The sequence below is a fragment of the Marmota marmota genome, unplaced genomic scaffold (genome assembly GCF_001458135.2).
Source record: "Marmota marmota marmota unplaced genomic scaffold, marMar, whole genome shotgun sequence".
Classification (NCBI taxonomy): Eukaryota; Metazoa; Chordata; class Mammalia; order Rodentia; family Sciuridae; genus Marmota; species Marmota marmota.
Genome location: NW_025999913.1, coordinates 9,519,603 through 9,538,853, shown reverse-complemented (window position 1 = coordinate 9,538,853; position 19,251 = coordinate 9,519,603). Strand labels below are relative to the sequence as shown.

General features: G+C 49.6%; 1 protein-coding gene across 3 annotated transcripts in view; it reads left to right on the top strand.

Moving 5' to 3' along the window:
* The window catches only part of Gfod1 (glucose-fructose oxidoreductase domain containing 1), a 98,057-nt gene extending 79,331 nt beyond the window's left edge, over window positions 1-18,726 (top strand). For all 3 annotated transcript variants that reach the window (XM_015494025.2, XM_048799815.1, XM_048799814.1), the window contains exon 2: window positions 12,196-18,726. In XM_015494025.2, coding sequence (XP_015349511.1) covers window positions 12,196-13,115 — 920 coding nt within the window. In that variant the 3' untranslated portion in view covers window positions 13,116-18,726. The remainder of the gene's footprint in view (window positions 1-12,195) is intronic.
* The last annotated feature ends 525 nt before the right edge of the window (window positions 18,727-19,251 follow it).

The following is a 19,251-nucleotide window of genomic DNA, read 5'->3' as shown; positions in this document are numbered from 1 at the left end:
ATCCTCAGGTGTTCTGTGTGAACGTCACCGAGTGTGCATACATAGCTGGTCTAGGTCAACTGCTCAGTTGATGCAATTGAGACACAGCACCCCCCAGCCACCGCAGTGCATACCTGTAATCCCAGCGATTAGGGAGCACAAGGCTGAGGATCGCAACTTCAAGGCCAGCCGCAGCAATGTTAGCCAGACCCTCTCTCAAAATAAGAAATAAAAAGGGCTGGGGATGTGACTCTGTGGTAGAGTGACCCTGGGTTCCATGCCCAGTACAGAAAAAAGGAAAAAAAAAAATCCACATTTACAACTCTATTCCTTCGCAGTCACATTCTACCATTTCTCGAGTTGCGTTTGAAGTTGCAATGCCGCATAATGGAGATGGGCACAGATGCATGCACAGAGCTGGTATGAGGCGCTTGCACCCTGCTTCGACCACTTTCTGGGCCTCGACGGGCGAGGGCCTGGCTTCATGGTGTGGGAGTGAGGCTGGAAGGACAGAAGCTCTGCAGCTTGTTGGGAGGATTCAGGGAGATGGTTTGTGCGCCGCGCTTACCTGGTGCTTGTAAGTGCTCCAATCAATATGTGTGAGTCTTTATTATTTCCCCCAGGGTGGGCTGTCACATCAGTGTGATGCATGACAAGGCCTCATCTGCTGCTGTCAATGAGAAGAGGGTGGGAGAGAGACTCCCTCTTCCCCTGTGGTGGAGCAGATCCAGCACCCTGCTCTCTGTCTTTGGCACACCTGTAAGAGAATCTCTGGTGCCCAAGACTCAGACATCTCTCCACAGGCTTGTCAAGGTCCTGCGCAAGCCTGAGGAGTGAGCTTTGAGGACCCCCAGCCAGACCTGTTCCAGCCCAGTCCCCTGCAGTGCCCTCAGATGTACAGGGAACCGTGACAGTCCTGTTGGGACTCAGTTTCCAGGGGCTGAGGACTTTCTTGTCCTGTAGCCCAGCCTCTTCTCGGGCCTCACAGTATTTTGCGGAAGAGAAAGAGTTAACCCTGAATCCCCAGCCCACTTCCTCCTCTGTAAGAAGGAGCTGCAGCTACCTGCCCTCACCAGGCCAGCCTTGGCTTTCCAGCTCGTAGCTTGGAGGGAGTGTTGGCCAGCACAGACTCTTTTGCGTCCAGTTTTCTGAGAGTTCCTGCCAACTAGGTTTCTGCCTTTAAAAACCGTCGGTAGCCAGGCGTGGTGGCACATGCCTGTAATCCCAGCACCTCCAGAGGCTGAGGCAGTAGGATTGCAAGTTCAAAGCCAGCCTCAGCAACTTCGCGAAACCCTGTCTCGACATAAAAAATAAAAAGGCTGGAGATGTGGCTCAGTGGTAGAGTGCTCCTGGTTTCGATCCCAGTTACACACACACACACACACACACCAGTCTGTATTGTTTGCAAATTGTTGCAAAAGAAAACAAAGTACTAGGACTCACCTTGGCCAGTGCCTAGGGCCATGTGACTGGTCTCCATCGGCAGTGAGCAGTATTTCAGCCTGGAGTGGCTGGGCTTGCCAAACCCTGTCCACTTAATGCAGGCTGTTGTCCCCTGGTCCTGAGGTGGAAAATCAAGCACCATCCCTTTAAGAGAAGAGGACACAGGAAGTAAAAAAAAAAAAAAAATCTGCTGGCTTCGGAGCTGCAGAGGGAAGCTTGGATCAGGGGTCAGGCTTTGTAAACACCTCCTCTGGTCATTCACTCCTTGTCCCCAGTTTTCGAGTTTTAAGGTTCCAAGCACTGTTGGCAGGACATGAGTATTTCCCAAGGAACCCAGGCCCGGGGAGGTTAGTAACACAGAGCTGTCCAAACAACAGCTGTGACCGGGGGCAAAGTTTGTCCCTTGGCAGGAGAGGTTTAACCGGTAGCCTTCCATGTCCAGCTGAGCTTTATTTATGAGGAGCAGCTAATGAGGTGCTCAGTTAAACTCTCAGGTGGCCTTTGCCCTACATTTGCCCAGCCTTGTTTCCCTGGGTTCACCCCAGAGAGCCGGTAATGCCAGCCCTTGCCTCTGCCAGGCCATGAGGGGCGCGGAGCAAACTTGACATTGGCTAAAGTTCTCCTGCCAGCCTGCATCTCAACGCTCACCCAGACACAACCCACGGCTGTGGCTCTGCCTGTGGTTCTCATTCACAGGGGCGTCTAGGACCCAGCCCACAGGGCCCTGGTGAGGAGCGCGGATTTGATTTGCAGCAGTGTTCGGCAGTGACTTGGTCCTGGTGAGAGGCTTTTTCCTAACGGCTTATTTTCCTATAGGCTGCGCTGCGCCTTCCGGACTGTCAGCATCTTGGGAAGCTGGAGGGCCAGATATCGGCTTTGTGTCCAGATGGCTTCTGCACCAGGGCAGGCCTGGAACTGCTTAGAGTCTGTACCTCCCTCACCCCCACGCTGTCATACGCCCCTCCCTGCCTCTGGCTTGTTTTGAATTCCTGCAGCTCTCAGAGCTGACCTGTGCCGTTGATTTTCGGATCTACGATGGACTCCAGTAGACGTCTGTGGCCACTTTTCATGGGTCCGGACAGTGCCTATGTGGTCCCATCCTCAAAGCAGCCATTTGAAGCAGGCATTATTATTCTGATTTTTATAGATATGGAAACTGAGTTTTCTCAATGTTAAATGGCTCAGGTCACAGATGTTGCAAATGCAGGTATCAGAACATCAGTCCACACCCCCTGGTCCCCATTTCCCCTCCCTGTCTAATACATCACTCTGGATCCCGGGCTCCTTTATTAATAGGCACTCAGTGATTCCTCTGCACTCAGATCAATCTTTTCAGACAAGGTCCAGAAAGCTTGGAAACCTGTGCTACTCGAGAAACATTCCAATTGCCAACAAACAATCTACGGGGTTGATCTGAGCAGAATGGAATTTTCTGAAAGGACATGAGAGCCTCACAGACACATCCAGGGGGCTGAGGAGGTAGGCTTGGAAAACCAGAGGAACAAAGAAAGGCTCGGCACCTGGCCCAGGGACCCCATCCAGCATGGTCAGAGTTGGTTCCATGGTTGGAATTGGTGCTACTGGCCCTGGGTGACAGAAGCCATCACGGGCAGGGCTGCCACCCCAGCCTAGAATTTAGAAGTTGCTCCCCACTGCTACCCCGATCTCCACCTTCCTCCTGTGTACCAGGCCCACGTGGTGTCCCTGGTTGGCAAACCCAGGCGTGTGCCCCTGCCTTTGCTGCAAAGGCTGCTGGGTAAACAAGCTGCTGGCTTGGCTGCTGCAGGGGCGAGAAGCCGTTCCTTCCACCAAGACCCTCAGGAGGGGAATTTCCCAAGCCCAGCATAGCAAGGAGATTCAGAGGCTGGGCAACTTCCCCAAGTGGCAGATGTCCACTCCCCCGCTGACATACCCAGCTCCCCAACATCCCAGACACCCGTGGCTCAGTAGGATATGGTCCGTTTCCAAGCCTCAGTGCCTTTCCCCTACTCCCCAAGCCTCGTCTGACTTGTGGACACTGTGGCGGTGACTGGGTGGAGATGCTCTGGGAACCCCATGTTGGTAGTCACCACCACTTGTCCTGGGGGAGCCTGGATGCTCACCTCGGGCTGTGGGAGAGGTCACACTGCTCTAGTTGAAGACTATAAAGAAACCTGGTTCTCCTGCTGACACCCTTCCTTCCCCTCTGGCTGAAGGACGAGGCTCCCTGTGTCTGTGGGAGGAAGTGTGGAGCACTGGATGGGTTTGGGTGGGTTTTGGCCACCCCGAGGTATTTATCCCCCCCAATGATCTGCAGTTCTGAGGCCATGTGAGTACGGCCCACGGTGACTTTCCTCCTGCTACCCCACTTTCGTGGAGGTGAAGCATGGGGCACGGCCACTGCTGCCAGCTCCTCTGGCCAAGATGGCAGGCGCCCACTTGCAGCAGGCTGGAGCCCTTGGGGGCTTCCTTTCCTCAGCTGTGTCAACCCCGTCACCACAATGGTCAGTTTCCCCAGCTACTGTCCTTCCTGATAATCATCTTTCAGTTGCTCTCTGGCTGGTTTTCTGCCCCGGATGTGGAGCAACTCGATGGCTGCTCTCCAGGGGAACAACCCTTGTGTTCCCCCGTCCAGCCCCTGGCTCTTCTTGCTCTCCCCCCTTCCCACATCTAGCAAGACTCTGCCCTCCCTCCATGGCCATCCACAGTCACTTTGCAACAAATCCAGGGCTTAGGGTTTCTTAATTCTTCTGATAGCTTCGGGCATTAGTCCTGCTCCCATCCTTTGCAGGGAGCCACTCTCTAGGTGGGGCACGCCGGGCTGGGGATGGTAGCCCAGCTGTGCAGCCTGGACCTGCCACACTGAGCAGAGCAGAGCTTGGGCAACCACAGTCCCTAGGCCTCAGTTTCCCCATTCTGTATAAATGGGGTTAATGGTGCCCGTGTGGTGTTTAGATGAGCCTGTGGGAACCCATGACACCTAGTGGGCGTGTAACACTGTTATTCCCTCTTTATCCCCTACCCTGCACCTGTTCCTACTGCCCAGAGAGCCTGGCATCAGAGCCACAACCTCCTGGTTAACAAGAAGGTGCAAAAAAGATTTTTAAAACTCCAGAGTACCTCACTGAGACTTTCTTTTCGATGGAGTAAAGCCTACTGAAAGGTCCAGAAACAAAGGGAGGTTTGAACGCAATGCAGACACAGGTCAGAGGCACTCTGTGTTGGCCCAGTCCTGGAGACTTCCCTGGGGGGAGTTTCTAGAGCTCAGAACAAAAGAGCAGGCTGGGCCAGAGTCACTGGTTGGCACGTACGTGACTTTCGCCTTCTGGTAAGATCCCTGTGAGTAGTTCGGTGGCCTCAAACAGGAGGCCGTCTGGGTGGGCATGATCTAATCACAGGAAGGCATTAAGATGGAAAGTCCTTTGTAGCTGGTGGCTCCAGGGGAGTCAGAGAGACGCCAAGTGGGAGAAGGATATGGTGTCCGCGTTCTCTCGCTGGCTGGAGGATGCAGGGCACAGGGCAGAGATGTACTGGACTGTTGGTGTGGAAACGAACCTCAGTCCCACAACCCCAAGGAACCGAATGTAGCCAACACCCTGAATGAGCGTGGAAGCAGATTCTTCTCCGGAATGGCTGTCTGAAACCCTAATCAGGGACCCAGCTGAGCCCCCTGGACTTCTGACCTAGTGATCTGACAGATAGTGAGCAGATGTTGGGTGAAGCTGCTGTGTGTCTGTGGTAGTTGAATGTGGTGGCACGAGAGAACTGCCACGCCACACACCGGTGCACCTGCCATCTGACTACAGAGGCACCACACGGCTCGGCCGATCACTGCCTCGCTAGTTTCCTTCTCTGGAGAAGAAACCCAACGTTTCTCTTTCTTGTTATGACAGCCCCTTCCTGTAATCTCATCCAACTGTATCATTTCTGTTTTGAGAAGCTCGTTTTCTTGGTGGCTCTGGTTCCGCGTTCCACCCCTTGTACCCTCCTCTCCTGGGGTGGCTACTTTCTGCAGAGAAAGGGTGGCTTAGGTGGCTCTAGCTACGTCCCTTAGATCCAGTTGGTGCCCTTTGGCCTGTCCAGGTGTGGAATGGCAGTATAGGCTCAAGAGTGTCCACTCCAGGCTGACCCCCAGCGGAGTGACCACTGAAGTACAGTGGGTGTTATTTGGCTATTTGAGACCAAAGCATCAGGACTCAACTTTTGGAGATCACAGTCCTCTGTCCTTCCATGGACCTCCTACCATCTCAATGCCCCCTGCACTCCAGTCAGTGTGTGGCACCGACAGGCAGGGAAGGGTGGCCCAGGCCCATGGGGAGCTGGCCCCTAGCCTGCAGGCTCTGCCTCCTGCTGATGCTGAATTGCTTCCCTCTGTCTGTCTCTCCTGGGATGGTAAAAAGTAGTTTTCCTTCTCTCTCCTGGGAATGCCCCGTGAGAAGCAGCTGGCCAGGGGCTCCTGCTCCCATCTTATCTGTACCCCAGTCTCATCCAGAACCTGCAGCGATGGAGATGTGCGGGATCCCCTGGCCCTGTCCCTCTTATGGATGTGAGAGACTCGGCGGCTAGGTGACTCTAATGCAGAGGAGGCAGCTTGAGAAAATCCAAGAACCATGTGGGCTCTTGTGCAGAAAGAGGGCTTGGCCAACAAACAGGCTTGCATCGAGGGGGTGGGCGGGAGAGGAGCTGCCCTAAGGCAGGTTCCAGGTAGAAGGCCTTGGCCATCATTCAGTTCAGCCTCAAGCCCGCCACCGTCAGCTGGGCTGCTTCCTTTCAGAGCCCATTGATGACATGGGGCCTTGACAAAGGAGTCGCATGTGGGTCACCCTGACCCATTTCCATCTCAAGTTCAAAATTAGGATGGAAACTTCAGTTGTTCTGGGCCTTCAGCTGTCCCCCAGCTGAGCAGCCCCCACCAGTCTGCCCTGGTTTCTGCTGCATGCAGCAGCCACTCACTGGGCTCTGTCCGGAGCCCTCCCCTGCTGTGAGCTGAGACGCTGCACCTGTGTGAACTGGCGGGGGTGACATGGGTGCTAGATACACCTAAGACAGGGTGGGCAGATGGCAGAGGCCAGGCTGGCTCCAAAGCCTGACAATCCAGGTTCAATCTCAGCTGCACTGAGGAGGAACTGGGCCACATGCTCACCTTCTCAGAGGCTCAGTTCCCATCTCTGGAAGGTGGAGACAGTAATAGTGCCATCTCATGGGGTTTTATGTCGTGGGAGAAATGCAAATGCGTGGGAGACACTCGCCCCTCCCCCTTGCATAAAGTGTTCAATAAGCGGCGGCAGTTGCTATCGTGTGTCATTATTACTCTGCGCAGATCAGACTAACGGTTTGAGCTGGGGCGTTGTATTTGTCAGGAACTCTCGTGGGGATTAAAGATTGGGGATTTCATCTCTGCATGGGGCTCTTCTCCAGCTTACACGGAGGAGGGGCCAGGGCAGCAGCGTGGGAGTTGATGAGTCATCTCTGCTTACGATGAGGCCACTCTCTTGCACTTTGTAAGTGGAAAAAAGGAAGTGGTGTGTGTGCACCTGTGTTGGAGCAAGGACAGGAGATAGAGTTGGACTTCACAGAGGGTTGTCGTGAGCCAGTGAAGCCAATGGAAGGTCCCAGGTCTCTGGGTGCTGGGTGGAGAGATCACAAGTAACCCCAGCTGTTCACCTACAGTGCCTAGTTCTGCTAAAACCAGATGTTGGTCTTTGATGTGCCTTCTTACTCTTCTGAGCTCCAGATCTGCTTAATTAATCTTTGTTTGAATGCTAGATTCTCAAGAATCCAAAGGCCCTTTTCCTCAGAAAATTACACATCAGGACATTCACAATCTTTGTGAACAGTCCAGTTGTAGAGATTTCTCAGATCCCACTTTCTAAACGGAGCAACATCTGAAGGATGACTTGAACATCTGATAAACAGGCAAACTCCTGCACATGCTTCAGAACCCTGATGACATGTCATCTATCCAGTAGAGCTGCTTTCCTGGTCCAAATCAGCCGAGCAGCCCACCTTCTCATTGCTCCTCTGTCTCTTAGATTTGCAGCCTGTATTTTCTCATTTCCTGGTTGTTCTTCTCTACTAGGTTATGGCTCCCAATCAACTTTCCTCTTCATTTGCTGGTCCCAGTGCCAGGAACATTGAAGGAACAGGTATCAGATATCGTGAAGATAATGAGTTTCCCGCTTGAAATGCAGAGCAAGACGTCTCTCTGCAAATTGTAGGGAAACTTGGGAAGCCATGTCTGATGGGATTTCTTTGGAGGGCTCTGCCTGTATGCTGGGACAGTTGCAAGCTGGTCTGTAGGACCAGTATCTGTGTTGGCTTCCACAAGATAAGGGGCTGTCAACACAAGTGGAATAATCAGGAGGAACTGGTGGGAAAGTAGCATTGGCCTCAGAGATTTCCAGCGTGATTAGATAAGGGAGTATGTAATTGGAAATGTGCTGGCAGGGAGACATGCTTTGAAGTTCCAGGCTGATTATGTTAGGGAATAGGTCCAGTATCTGGGTTGCAAGAGCCTCCCTGATCAGCAAAGAGCACCTGCTCTGTGGGAGAGCCGAAAGCCTGGGTCTTTGTCTAGAGGTGTCACTGAGAAACCCCTTGCCCAAGCTCCTAGTGGGCAACATTTGCATCAAGAGATGCACAGATGTGAGCCAGGACCGACCTCTGACTTGCAGAGCCTGAGCTCAGAGAGTGAAGGGGCAGCCGATGGCAGGTGGCATTTGGTGTCTTCTCTCTAGCATGCACGCTCAAGAGGGCCATGGGTACTTCAGCTCAGTTACAGAAAGCATGCTCTGTAGCTTGGAGGAAGCCAAGTGCCCCTATCCCCCAGGAGGGCAGTGCAGTTACTTTGGAAATTACTGAATTTAAGTGCTTCTGACAGAGAGCAGGCACCCTGCTTTGCTGGGAGAACTTGCACCTTCTGAGGGCTCCCTGTCAGTCTCCCACTGTTCCAACCTCAGCTCCGTGAATAGATGGGAAGTTATCCATCTCTGTTTGATGGCACATAGCTCTTACTTTATTTGTTGAAGAAGGAGTCTTGTCTTGAAAAATCAGGTTGGTTCAAGTCCAAAGCTCCCCAAAAGACCTGGCTTAAGCCCTCTTTCCTCTTACAAAGGGGTCATGGTCTACACAGAGGAGGGCTAGCAGGGCTCCTCAGAAGATCCAGGGCAGTCCCTGTGTGTGTTTTGCCACCACTCATGGCCACCTCCAAGACACCCATTTTTGGGCACAGGGACAGACCCCAAGGGAGCAAGCTGAGCCTGGAGTGTGCGATCTGGGTGGAAGCAGCCAGGGACGGCCACTTGTCACCAGCATGCCCGACAGCTCGCCTGTTCCTCTGATATCACTGTGACTGCAGAGAGCTTAGCTGAACTGCCCTGCTTGGAAGCCATCAGGCCTTGGCAAAACACAAAACACGTTTTCCAGGCACTTCTTGTTTTCCCAGCACTGACTATATTCGGAGTGAAATGGAATCCATCTGTTTGAAGTGCTTTTGCTGAATTCTATGCAGCATGATTTTCTGTAAGAGTGTCTGAAGGCCTGAAGGTTTTGATCTTTTGTCTTGGAAGGAGGGCACCACATTTTGCTACAAGACAGTGTAAATTGAAACCTAAAGCAGGCGTGTCTGGTGTGGTTCTCTGTGAGGCGTATGGACACAGGGCGGCAGGGATGGCCTTCCTGTCCCTTTGCTAAAGTTGTTCTCTAGGAGTGAGGAAGTGGACTGTCCCCTGGGCTATGCAAGGTGAGACCAGAGCAGTCTTTCCCCCCCGTATAAAGAGGTTCTGAGCAATTGGAGCCGGAGAGTAGGTAACAGAGCCTAGCTACTGAAGCTAATGAAGTTCAGGTCCGTAAGAACTGGAGCTTCCCATCCATCAGAGACTCTCGAGGGTCTTTTTGCTGTCACTGTGAGTGCTGTCCTTCAAAGGTCCCATCTCACCAGTTAAGATTAAAAAAAAAGATTATTAGTCTTTTTTTTTTTTTAACGTTAGAAACTATGGGATAATGTTGGTGCTGGGGATGTAGCTCGGTGGTAAAGCACCTGCTAGCATGCACAAGGCCCAGGGGTTCCATCCCCAGCTTCAAAAATACAAGAGAAAGAAAACCCACTCATCGTCCTACTGATCAGCATTCACCACTACAAGCATTGAGGTATTCCTTTACGAGGTTTCTCCTTCTGTCTCTTTAAAGCAAATTGAGATCATAGTAGTTTATGAATAGAGCCTTTTCAAGGACCATGACATCACAGTCATCTTGCTGGCCCCTGGACAGTCTTCCTAGGCATCAGATTCTGTGACTGCCCAGTATTCTATTATATGGCTGGTCTCCAGTTTTCCTACCCATTCTTGGGCAGTTGCTGTGTTCCTAGATTGTCACACAGTGAACAGCATCTTTGGGCACAAAGCTTAGATGGATTCCTAGACATTTCTTCCAATTGTTGAGACTTTGTATGTGAAGGTGTTACCAAGACCCATCTATAAAGCATGGATGTCACAAAAGATGGCAGGCAGAGAGGTGAGGTCAGGTGACAACATTTGCTGTGTCTCTGCCACATTCAGGACATACTGTTAGGACTGTGAGCATAGGAAAGACTTCATGAATGACAGACCCAGTCTTTATCCTTGAGGACCCTACTGGATAGTTTGAAACCACAATATGTAACAATAGTCCAAGGAGAGGGGTTCCTGTATTCATGGGAATCCCGGCACAAATTTCAGGATGAAGCAGAATTTGTGTGATCCTCTTGCATTTTCTGGAACTTTCAGCAGAATCATTTCATCTATAGAGTGGCCAATAATTACCCATTCAGTGATTGTTTGGAGTGAGTGTTTAGAGGAAGGTGAATGTTTTCCTCTACTTATCCTTTTCTCCTTTTGTTATTTTATAGTTTTTTATAATAGAAAAAGTAAACTTCTTTGAGTGTCATTCATATGATCATTAAACTAAGGAGATGGCAGTCAGGTACTGTTCTGGGTGTAGCAGAGGCCGGAGCCTACACCCAACAGGTGTGAGGCAGGGATGGCAGAATTTTTACCTGCCCCTTCAGTGACCTACCAACCTGTTTACATATAACTGGCAACATGAACTTAATGCCTACAAGATCATATTTGCTGGGAACATTCTGTCATGCAGGTACATGGCACTTCCAGTGATACAGTCACTGCCAGTGCTTCAGTCTGCACCTGGCTGCTAGGAGTTAAAAGGGTATTTGGTCACTCTGCAGGCTCCAGACTTCCACTTGGGGCCAGAACTAGGTGTGCATGTGGAAGTTGGTGACTATCGTTTGTACGTCTTTTCTCCCCTTTGCCCCATCACTTCTGCTGTTCAGCTGATTCTTCCTTGGAGAAAATGAGAGTGCCAAGTGCCAGTCTACAGCCTTGTCGTGGCGCCCCCTACTGGTCAGGCATCTGTAATTGCAGACTTGGGCAAAACCCCATCTCAGCTCAACTTGTTTCAAGAGCTTATCAATTTTTGTCAATCAAATGTTCAGTTAGGACCTGGGGATGTGTCTCATTACCCCAGTTTCTTTGGGGCCCTTCCCTCATCTGTGGCTGGAGTGCCTGGGTCTCCATCTGAAGGTCTAATGAGGGCACCACAGAGAACTTGACCCGGTCCCCGCCCCCCACGTCCTCTCACCTGGCATCCGTCTTATCTGGCTTGCTAGCACCTGTACAGTTTTCTGTTGTTGTTCCAGTTGGCTGTTTCCCCAGGCTAGTAGGGTTGTTTTTCTTCTTCCCTGACTCTGCTTCTGCAGAATAAATCCCTTTCTCATTCCTTGTCACTCTGCTTTCCTTTGATCCTTTGTTTTCTCCAGATCCAGAACCACTTAGTCTCCTAAAGGGCTCATCTTGCAGCTCCGTGTAATTTATAAACCCACCATAGACATCACACAAGACTAATTCTTATTTGGCCAGCACTCTGCTGGCCAAAAGCAACAAACTCCACCCTGAGGCAGATGGGGGTGGGGAAGGAACCAGGCTCTGCCCACCCCAGATATAATGAATATGTGTTCTTTATGGGACTAGAAAAACACTAAACAAACATCCGTGATTAGGGCCAGTCTTAATCCAGAATGCAAAATAAACAAGATAACATTCCAGATACCATCCTGGGGGACTTGGGGGAGGGAGGGGGAGACAGTACCCAAAGCTTACACCTTCACAGGGTGTCAATCACATTCCCTGGGCTAGGATTTGCTTATATCCTGTTTCTATCCAGATTATATTCTATGTAGGATTTTTAAATTAATAGATCTTTAGTAAAAGTTATTGTAAAGCATTTCATAGTTTAGCAAAATATTTTGTATATGTATTAATACAACCATAATTTATATGTAAATATTAAAATATAAATTAATATATTTTATACATGTAAAATGAATATAGATTTATATAAATATTAGAGCATTTTATGCCAGACATTTAAAATATTTCTAAAAATACAGGCTATATAAATACATTAAAGTAAAACTTACTATTTAAGTCAATACCATGGCTTTATATTAAAATTAAATACCTTAACTTATTTAAAATAATATTGAAACTCTGTCTCAAAGAGCTGGGGATGTGGCTCCGTGGTAAAGTGTCCCAGGGTTCAATCCCTAATACTCCCCAAATTAATATTGAAATATGTAGGATGTATTTTTTATATAAATGAAAGGTGTTAGAAAATATTTTTTAAAAATAACCTGGCAGGGGGCGCTCTGCTCAGGTGTGGTTCCCGCCCCGGCGGCCACAGCGCCCCCTACCGCTCACTCCACCGTGAACACTGACCCGCTGTTCTTGCTCCCGCCCTCAGGCATCGGCAAGAACGTCATCTGTGACCGCACAGCCACACCGCTGGATGCCTTCCGCATGATGTCAGCAGCACATTACTACCCCAAGCTCATGAGCATCATGGGCAACGTGCTGCGCTTCCTGCCGGCCTTCGTGCGCATGAAGCAGCTGATCGAGGAGGGCTACGTGGGCGAGCTGCTGGTGTGCGAGGTGCAGGTGCACAGCGGCAGCCTGCTGGGCAAGAAGTACAACTGGAGCTGCGACGACCTGATGGGCGGCGGCGGCCTGCACTCGGTGGGCACCTACATCATTGACCTGCTCACCTTCCTCACCGGCCAGAAAGCCGTCAAGGTCCACGGGCTGCTCAAGACCTTTGTCAAGCAGACAGACCACATCAAGGGCATCCGCCAGATCACCAGTGACGACTTCTGCACCTTCCAGATGGTGCTGGAGGGCGGGGTGTGCTGCACCGTCACCCTCAACTTCAATGTGCCCGGCGAGTTCAAGCAGGATGTGACTGTGGTGGGCTCGGCCGGGCGCCTGCTGGCGGTGGGCACCGACCTGTACGGGCAGCGCAACAGTGCCCCCGAGCAGGAACTGCTGCTGCAGGATGCCACGCCCGTGAGCAACTCCCTGCTGCCCGAGAACGCCTTCAGCGACATCCCCTCGCCCTACCTTCGTGGCACCATGAAGATGATGCAGGCCGTGCGCCAGGCCTTCCAGGACCAGGACGACCGGCGCACGTGGGACGGGCGGCCTCTCACCATGGCCGCCACCTTCGACGACTGCCTGTACGCGCTGTGTGTGGTGGACACCATCAAGAGGTCCAGCCAGACCGGCGAGTGGCAGAACATTGCCATCATGACGGAGGAGCCGGAGCTGAGTCCCGCCTACCTGATCAGCGAGGCCATGCGCCGCAGCCGGATGTCCCTTTACTGTTAGCACAGACTAAGGACCTGCAGGACTTCGACCTTCTGTGCGGGGCCCAGAGAAGGGGAAACACATAAGGGTGAGAGGGTGGTGGTCATGGGGATCGTGGGAGTTGGGGACAGAACACGAGTAGATGGTATCTGAGAAGGTGAGCCCCAGCCCAGGTAAGAGCCCCCAATAAAGAGTTTCGGTGGGCTGAGCTCACAGCCAGGGCGTAGGCAGAAGAGCCTGCCGTCCTCCACACGTCTTTTGCCAGGTTTTGCATGAGTGGGAAGAAGGCTCGCTGCCTCTGCTGCCCTTTACTGAGAAGCTAGGAGGGGTTGCTTCCCTCCCTACCTCATCCACCCCCACACCTTGGCCTCCTTTGCAAGCCAAATGGCCCTGCATCAGGGGGCAAGGCCATGGGAGCCAGGCTCCCCCGACACCTGCCACTGGCAGGAGATGGCACATCATCTCATGTCCTCATAAGCCTATCAGTCTAGGGAGAGATGGAAGTGGGCTGGGTAGGTGAGGCCACTTTTTAGTCTACTTGAAGTGTCTGAAGGGAAACTCCTTAGAAGCAAAGGGTTTAGCTTCCTTGATTGATCTTCCTCATGGGGAGCCCTAGGGCATGTCTGGTTCCTTATCCTTCTCCCTGTGGGGTAAGGAAGCATTGTCCCTTGGCTGATGTTGGAAAGATCAGGAATGGCAGCAGAGAGCAGGGTTCCCTTAAGCTGAAAGGGGTGAGCAAGAACACACACTGCACGGGAACAGGTGAGGCAGAGAGTAAACCCTCCCTCTGAGCTTGTCAACAATGCAAAAACTGATTTATAACCTTTCCAGGAAGGGCGGAATGAGTGAGAGCCATTCAGACAACGCCGCACCAAGTGTGGGTCTGACTGCAAGTTCCCACACTGCCCTTGGGTCAGCCACTGTGCCCCAGGGTTGCAGTGTGAGTCCCCAAACAGGGAAAATGAGCATAGCCCTGGAGTTGCTTTGGGCTCCAACACCAAGCTGGGCTTCCCAGCTTGGTAGATTGAAAAGGGAAGCCTTCAGTTCCACTCAGAATTCTCTTAAGATGAGAAGACAAGGCTCTTTCCCTTAGCTTTGGCTTCTAGAATTCTGACACCTGAAAACTATTGAATATCTATCAAAAAAGATAACAAGGAACATGATTTTCAGTGTTTCTAAAATGGGGGTTTGGAGGCCTCGGAGGGCTGTATGTCAGGGCGGATCAGGCTGAAGGTGGAAAATCTTCTACTTGCCCCCTGGCTCTCTTGTATTTTCACCCACTTTTCCAGCTTCCATTAGCGACAGCCAACTGCAAGCTCAAGAGTGGGCAGTGCCAAAAGGGAATGGCTAGTCGCATGGGCCCATATACTCATTTGTAAATACTTACCATCATCAAATGTCCCCCAAATCAGTTTTTTAAAATTCAGGTCTGACCTTGAAAGAAAGACCAAGTCAAGTACATTTTGAAATGTGGAATTATTGTTGTCTTTGCTAACTTTTCACACCCCCCCCCATCCCATAATACATTTGTGAGGCTGGGTGTGGGGACTAGTCCTCGTAAGTCTACGTAGCTTTTGTTCACAGATTTCTGAAGTCAAACAGGTGTCTTTGGCATACAGCTGGGGTGTAGACTTCCTTTCGGATAACCAGCAATAGAACTAGAAGGGAATTAAAGGCCCTGGAGGCCACTCCCAGCCTCTAAATGGGCAACATTTGAAAAGGAACAGTCCCAATAGAGGTGTCCTCCGTCCTCCTCCCTGGAATCGATACACTTCAAAGCCCCCAGGCTGCTCCTACACACAGGAATAGTCCTGGATGTATCTAAGCACCAGGGAAATGTTCATCTTCTAGGACAAAAGAATAAATCTTGCTTTTCTTGGAAGAATCACCCTGTTCCCTGGGCCCCTACTGCAACATGGTGGGGTTTGTTAGCAGAAATTCCATGACATGGTTATGTTCCCTGATAGGTTGACACACTTCAAAATTGGGAGATGTGGTGGATGAAAAGTGTCCCAGTGCTAGTTGGAGCAAAGGGCCCCATTTCTGGACTATTTGGGTTTCTGTTCTAAATTGCCCTTTGGAGAAGTAGTTTTTGTGAAAACTGTAGAAAGAATTATTTTTTTCCTAGCTTGCCTGAAAGGCTGTGATTAAGGATGAAGGGAAATAAAACTAGGTGACTCCACAGGTTTCATTTTTCTACATCATTTGAAGTCTAAGTAGATGTTCTTTGAGTTTCCATCTTGTGTTTCTGTACTTAACCATAACACTGTAGAGATTCCCCCTACCCCACGCAAAGGCCTCTGAGCTCTGTAATATACAAAAATTCTTGTTTGAGGCCAGGGGATATAAAAGGCATATACTTTAAAAGAAGCATGAAAAATACTTTTAGTAAGTATACTCAAATTTTATCTACTGAAATGCATGTAGTAGGTTGATACAGAAACGGGGAAGAAAAGACCTAGGTAGCTCATATTTTAGTACAAAAATGACAGCAAATGAGTTTAGGATACTTTAGTGTTCCTTCTGCACTTGTCCTACCACATGCAAAGACTGGTAAGCAGCAAGGTGAGACTGAAATTCCTGAAGACTTTGTTTCAGCTTGGCACCCTCAGGGGTCTGGGTACCATCTGCTGACTTTGATCTAGGACTAATTCCCAGTAATAACCCAGCACATTTCTTTAATGTGTTTCAAGGGCCTGCTGTAATGGAGGCAACCCTTTAAGGTCTTCACGTTCAGTTTCCCTTTGACTGTCTGGTACCTTTCGTTGTGTAGATGCCTCTACAAAAGTCCTAAATTCCAAATTCTCAGAGAAGATGCAGGTCAGGGTTCTGTTCAGGCAGGCACAGTGTTAAGGGAATGCCCTGGGCTTATTTGGAAACTTTGGAGGCTGGGATCACTGTTTCTCCAAGACTTCTCCCCTTGCTGGGAGGATTGCATCGTGGGGCACCTCAGATCTAGTGTGGCCTACCTGGCAGCAGATACAGTATGCAGAGCATCTCATTCAGTCCATAAGAACAGCCCTACTGGGTGTTATCATCCCTTTTGACACACTAGAAAGCAACTGTCCGAAAACCAGCCAGGAGGCAGAAGTGAACTCACTGGAATTTACCACCTTTTTCTCCAAACCCAGTTCTGTTTCTGCCCTTCAAGCCCTGGAGAGGGGCTGCCCTCCCCCTGTGCTGAGTGGACGCCAATGAGACCTGGAGTCCACTTCTCTGCTGAGGCTCCCTCCTGTCGAGCAGGATTCAACATTTGGTGTTTTGCCAGAAAGTTCGTTATTAGAGCTGCAAATAGAAATGATCAATTTTTCTTTTCCTCCCCAAATGGAAATAGCACTCAACTTCCTTTAAAACGAACTTCCTAATTTTATCTTTGGTTGTAGTACAAAAAAATGTACAAAAACTTAGAAAACCACAGAGTTGGAGATTTTCAAAACATTGTTGGCTGACTATCAGAGATGGCCTTAGATTTTGCTTTGGGGGGCATGAGTATAATATAGGAAAATATCTTTTCTCAGGGAGTGGGGCTTTCAGGGTTGATTTCTTGTGACTGGGATTAGAGCCGTGCATTTGTACATTTGTATTTTTTACTCTCTACATCTTGTCTTATAGTTGCAGCTCTTGGATTTGACCTGTGATTATAGATGGGGCTTCTGATCTGATCTCTTTTCCTTTGATGAGCATAGGAGGAAATCAGCTTTGCTGATGACATCCTGGGGACATAGTAAATCCAGTTCATGTGAAGGGACTTCAACATCTAATACATTTAGTCCCTCATCTTGTATCCCAGAGAGGGTAAATGGTGGCTAACGTCACCCCAGCCCAGTTTCCTGACTCTGAGTCTCACCCTGCCTCACACAGCACCCTCAGATTTGGATGGGGAATGGTGGCTAAGGGAGGGGCAGTGACTGGTCTGAGGTTCCCTATTTGGTAGAGAGGTTGGGACTGCATGGCACTATATTCCCTGAGCTCTTACAGGTAAATTCACTTTTCATGAACTCAGTTATATCTCAAATATACTCAGAAAACTAGCTTTTAAAAATTTTCCATTGTAATTGTAATGTGAGTAATCTCTAATTGGCGTTTTCTTTGGCAAGGATAGGGGACATTCATTCAGATTTTCACCTTTGGGATTTCCTGAGGCTCGCTCGGACTAGCTCAGGATTCTTTCTCCACTCAGTGCCTGTAAAGCCCTGGAGTTGACAGGGCAGAAGTCATGACATTGAGTAGCTTGTGGAGTGAGGGGGGATCAACTATCAGAACTCCACATTTCAATTCCTTTTTGGGGAGAGGAAGGAGGGTGATGAAAGATAAGTCTCATGTATTTGCATTGTGAGCCCAGAGTCTCCACCAGTGGGGACAGTCCAGATGGACTGGGGTTTCTGGAACTTCTCTACAGAGGAATTGAGACCTCCCGTGCTTCTCTAAGTAAATGATGGGTTTGGTGTTCCCATTGGAATCTGGCTGTAAAGTCAGTGCCATAGCTGAGTGAGCACCATCATATCAGTTAAGAGCGGAAAGTAGTAGCCTGCTGACATTTTCCTCTCCAGTGTCCCCATGCTTATCTGCTAGAGCCCTTGAGGCAGGCCAAAGAGGCTGGCTCTCCTTCAGGCTCCTAAGGTGTTGCATTATTGAAAACTCTGGAATCTGCTACAGTCCTCTCTGTTTCCACCAGCAGTGAATAGGATAACAAAAAGAACCTGCTGAATGCCATGGCCTGATGCTTTGTGCAGCCATCCAAGCTCACCTGGGCAGGTATTGGCAGGAAGTACACAGAGCCATGGAGTCTTGACGTCTCTGTCTCTCCCCTTCTCTGTCCAGTTCTTGCTGTCCTCTGCAGCCACCTCAAGGGCTAAATCATTGAATGAGTCCCTTGGTTCCTCCTTGTAAACGCAGTAATTTATTTGTGATGCTGAGTCTAATCCCAGGTTAAGAAACAAAGGCTTGTGATCTGACCTGCTCCTTATTCTGCCCTGTGCCTTGTCCAGGGGTGGGAGAAGTTTCTAGCAATTTTGACTCTCTGTTTGCTGCCTGGTGCTTTTAATTTGTTTTGTGTGTATGTGTTTTGTTTTTTTTAAACCAAAATTGCATTGGTTGGGTCGTCGTTGTCAAGTATGTATTTATTGTGTTTTACAAACATGAGTATATATGTATGTATATGTATAAAAGCAAACTTATATATAAAAAGTCAAGGCATGTATACTAGATATTTTAAAGAGTTATTTATCAAGGGGAAAAGATGTGTGTTATAAACAGAGTCTATATTTTATATATAATGTAGATAGCAAAAATAGCTTATAAATTATAGAAGGTTTTGGTTTTTCTTTTTTATTATTAAAGCAAAAAAAGAAAAAGAAAAGGACAATGAATGCAACTGTTCCTAGTGTTTTAAAAGACAAAGTACTGTGGGAGTTGGGAGGCAGTCTTCCCTGCTGGGCCTTCCAGCAGGTTTGGCGACCATTACCCTGGCCCACCCAGCAGATCCCCGTTACTGCTTACAAGACGCTGGGGCCAGGGGGTCACATCCCTCTGCCTGCTCGCCTGTGTGGCTCCAAAGGCGGCCCCTCGCTCTTCTCCACAATTTGCATTGGTGGGATAAAGAAAACAAGTGGCAAATAAAGATTTAAAAGCAGCAGCAGTTCCAGTTCTTTCTCATTTTCTCAGCTCAGGTGCTCCTAATTTAGGTACCTGCAGGATTTGTGGGATGTGAAGCGTGAATGGGTATGTTAGAGGGGTGTGTGTGCTGGAGGCAGCTCTCGTGTGTCAGCACCCAGGAAGCTGAGTCAGGGGTCAACTCACCTTCCACTTTTGATCGGAATCATTGAATCTGAGAGTGGGAGGCACTTCACAGCCAGCTGCTTCAAACCCTCACTTTGGAAAAGTGGAAATGGAGAGGAGAGAAGCTCCCTAGAGCCTCTTGGGGGGTGTGTGTGTGTGTGTGTACATGCGTGTATGTGTTCATGCATTTGTCAAAAAACTAGACCAGGGAGGAGGGTGGCGACACAGTTTTAGATTGGGAGAATAAATTTGAAATTTGCTTGTCATCTTAATATTACACCCTAAGTTCCCACAACCAAGCTCTGAAGACACTTACGACAGGTTCACTCGATTATGTAAGAGAGTATCTTTGCTTACTTTTATATCAGTGTTCAATGAC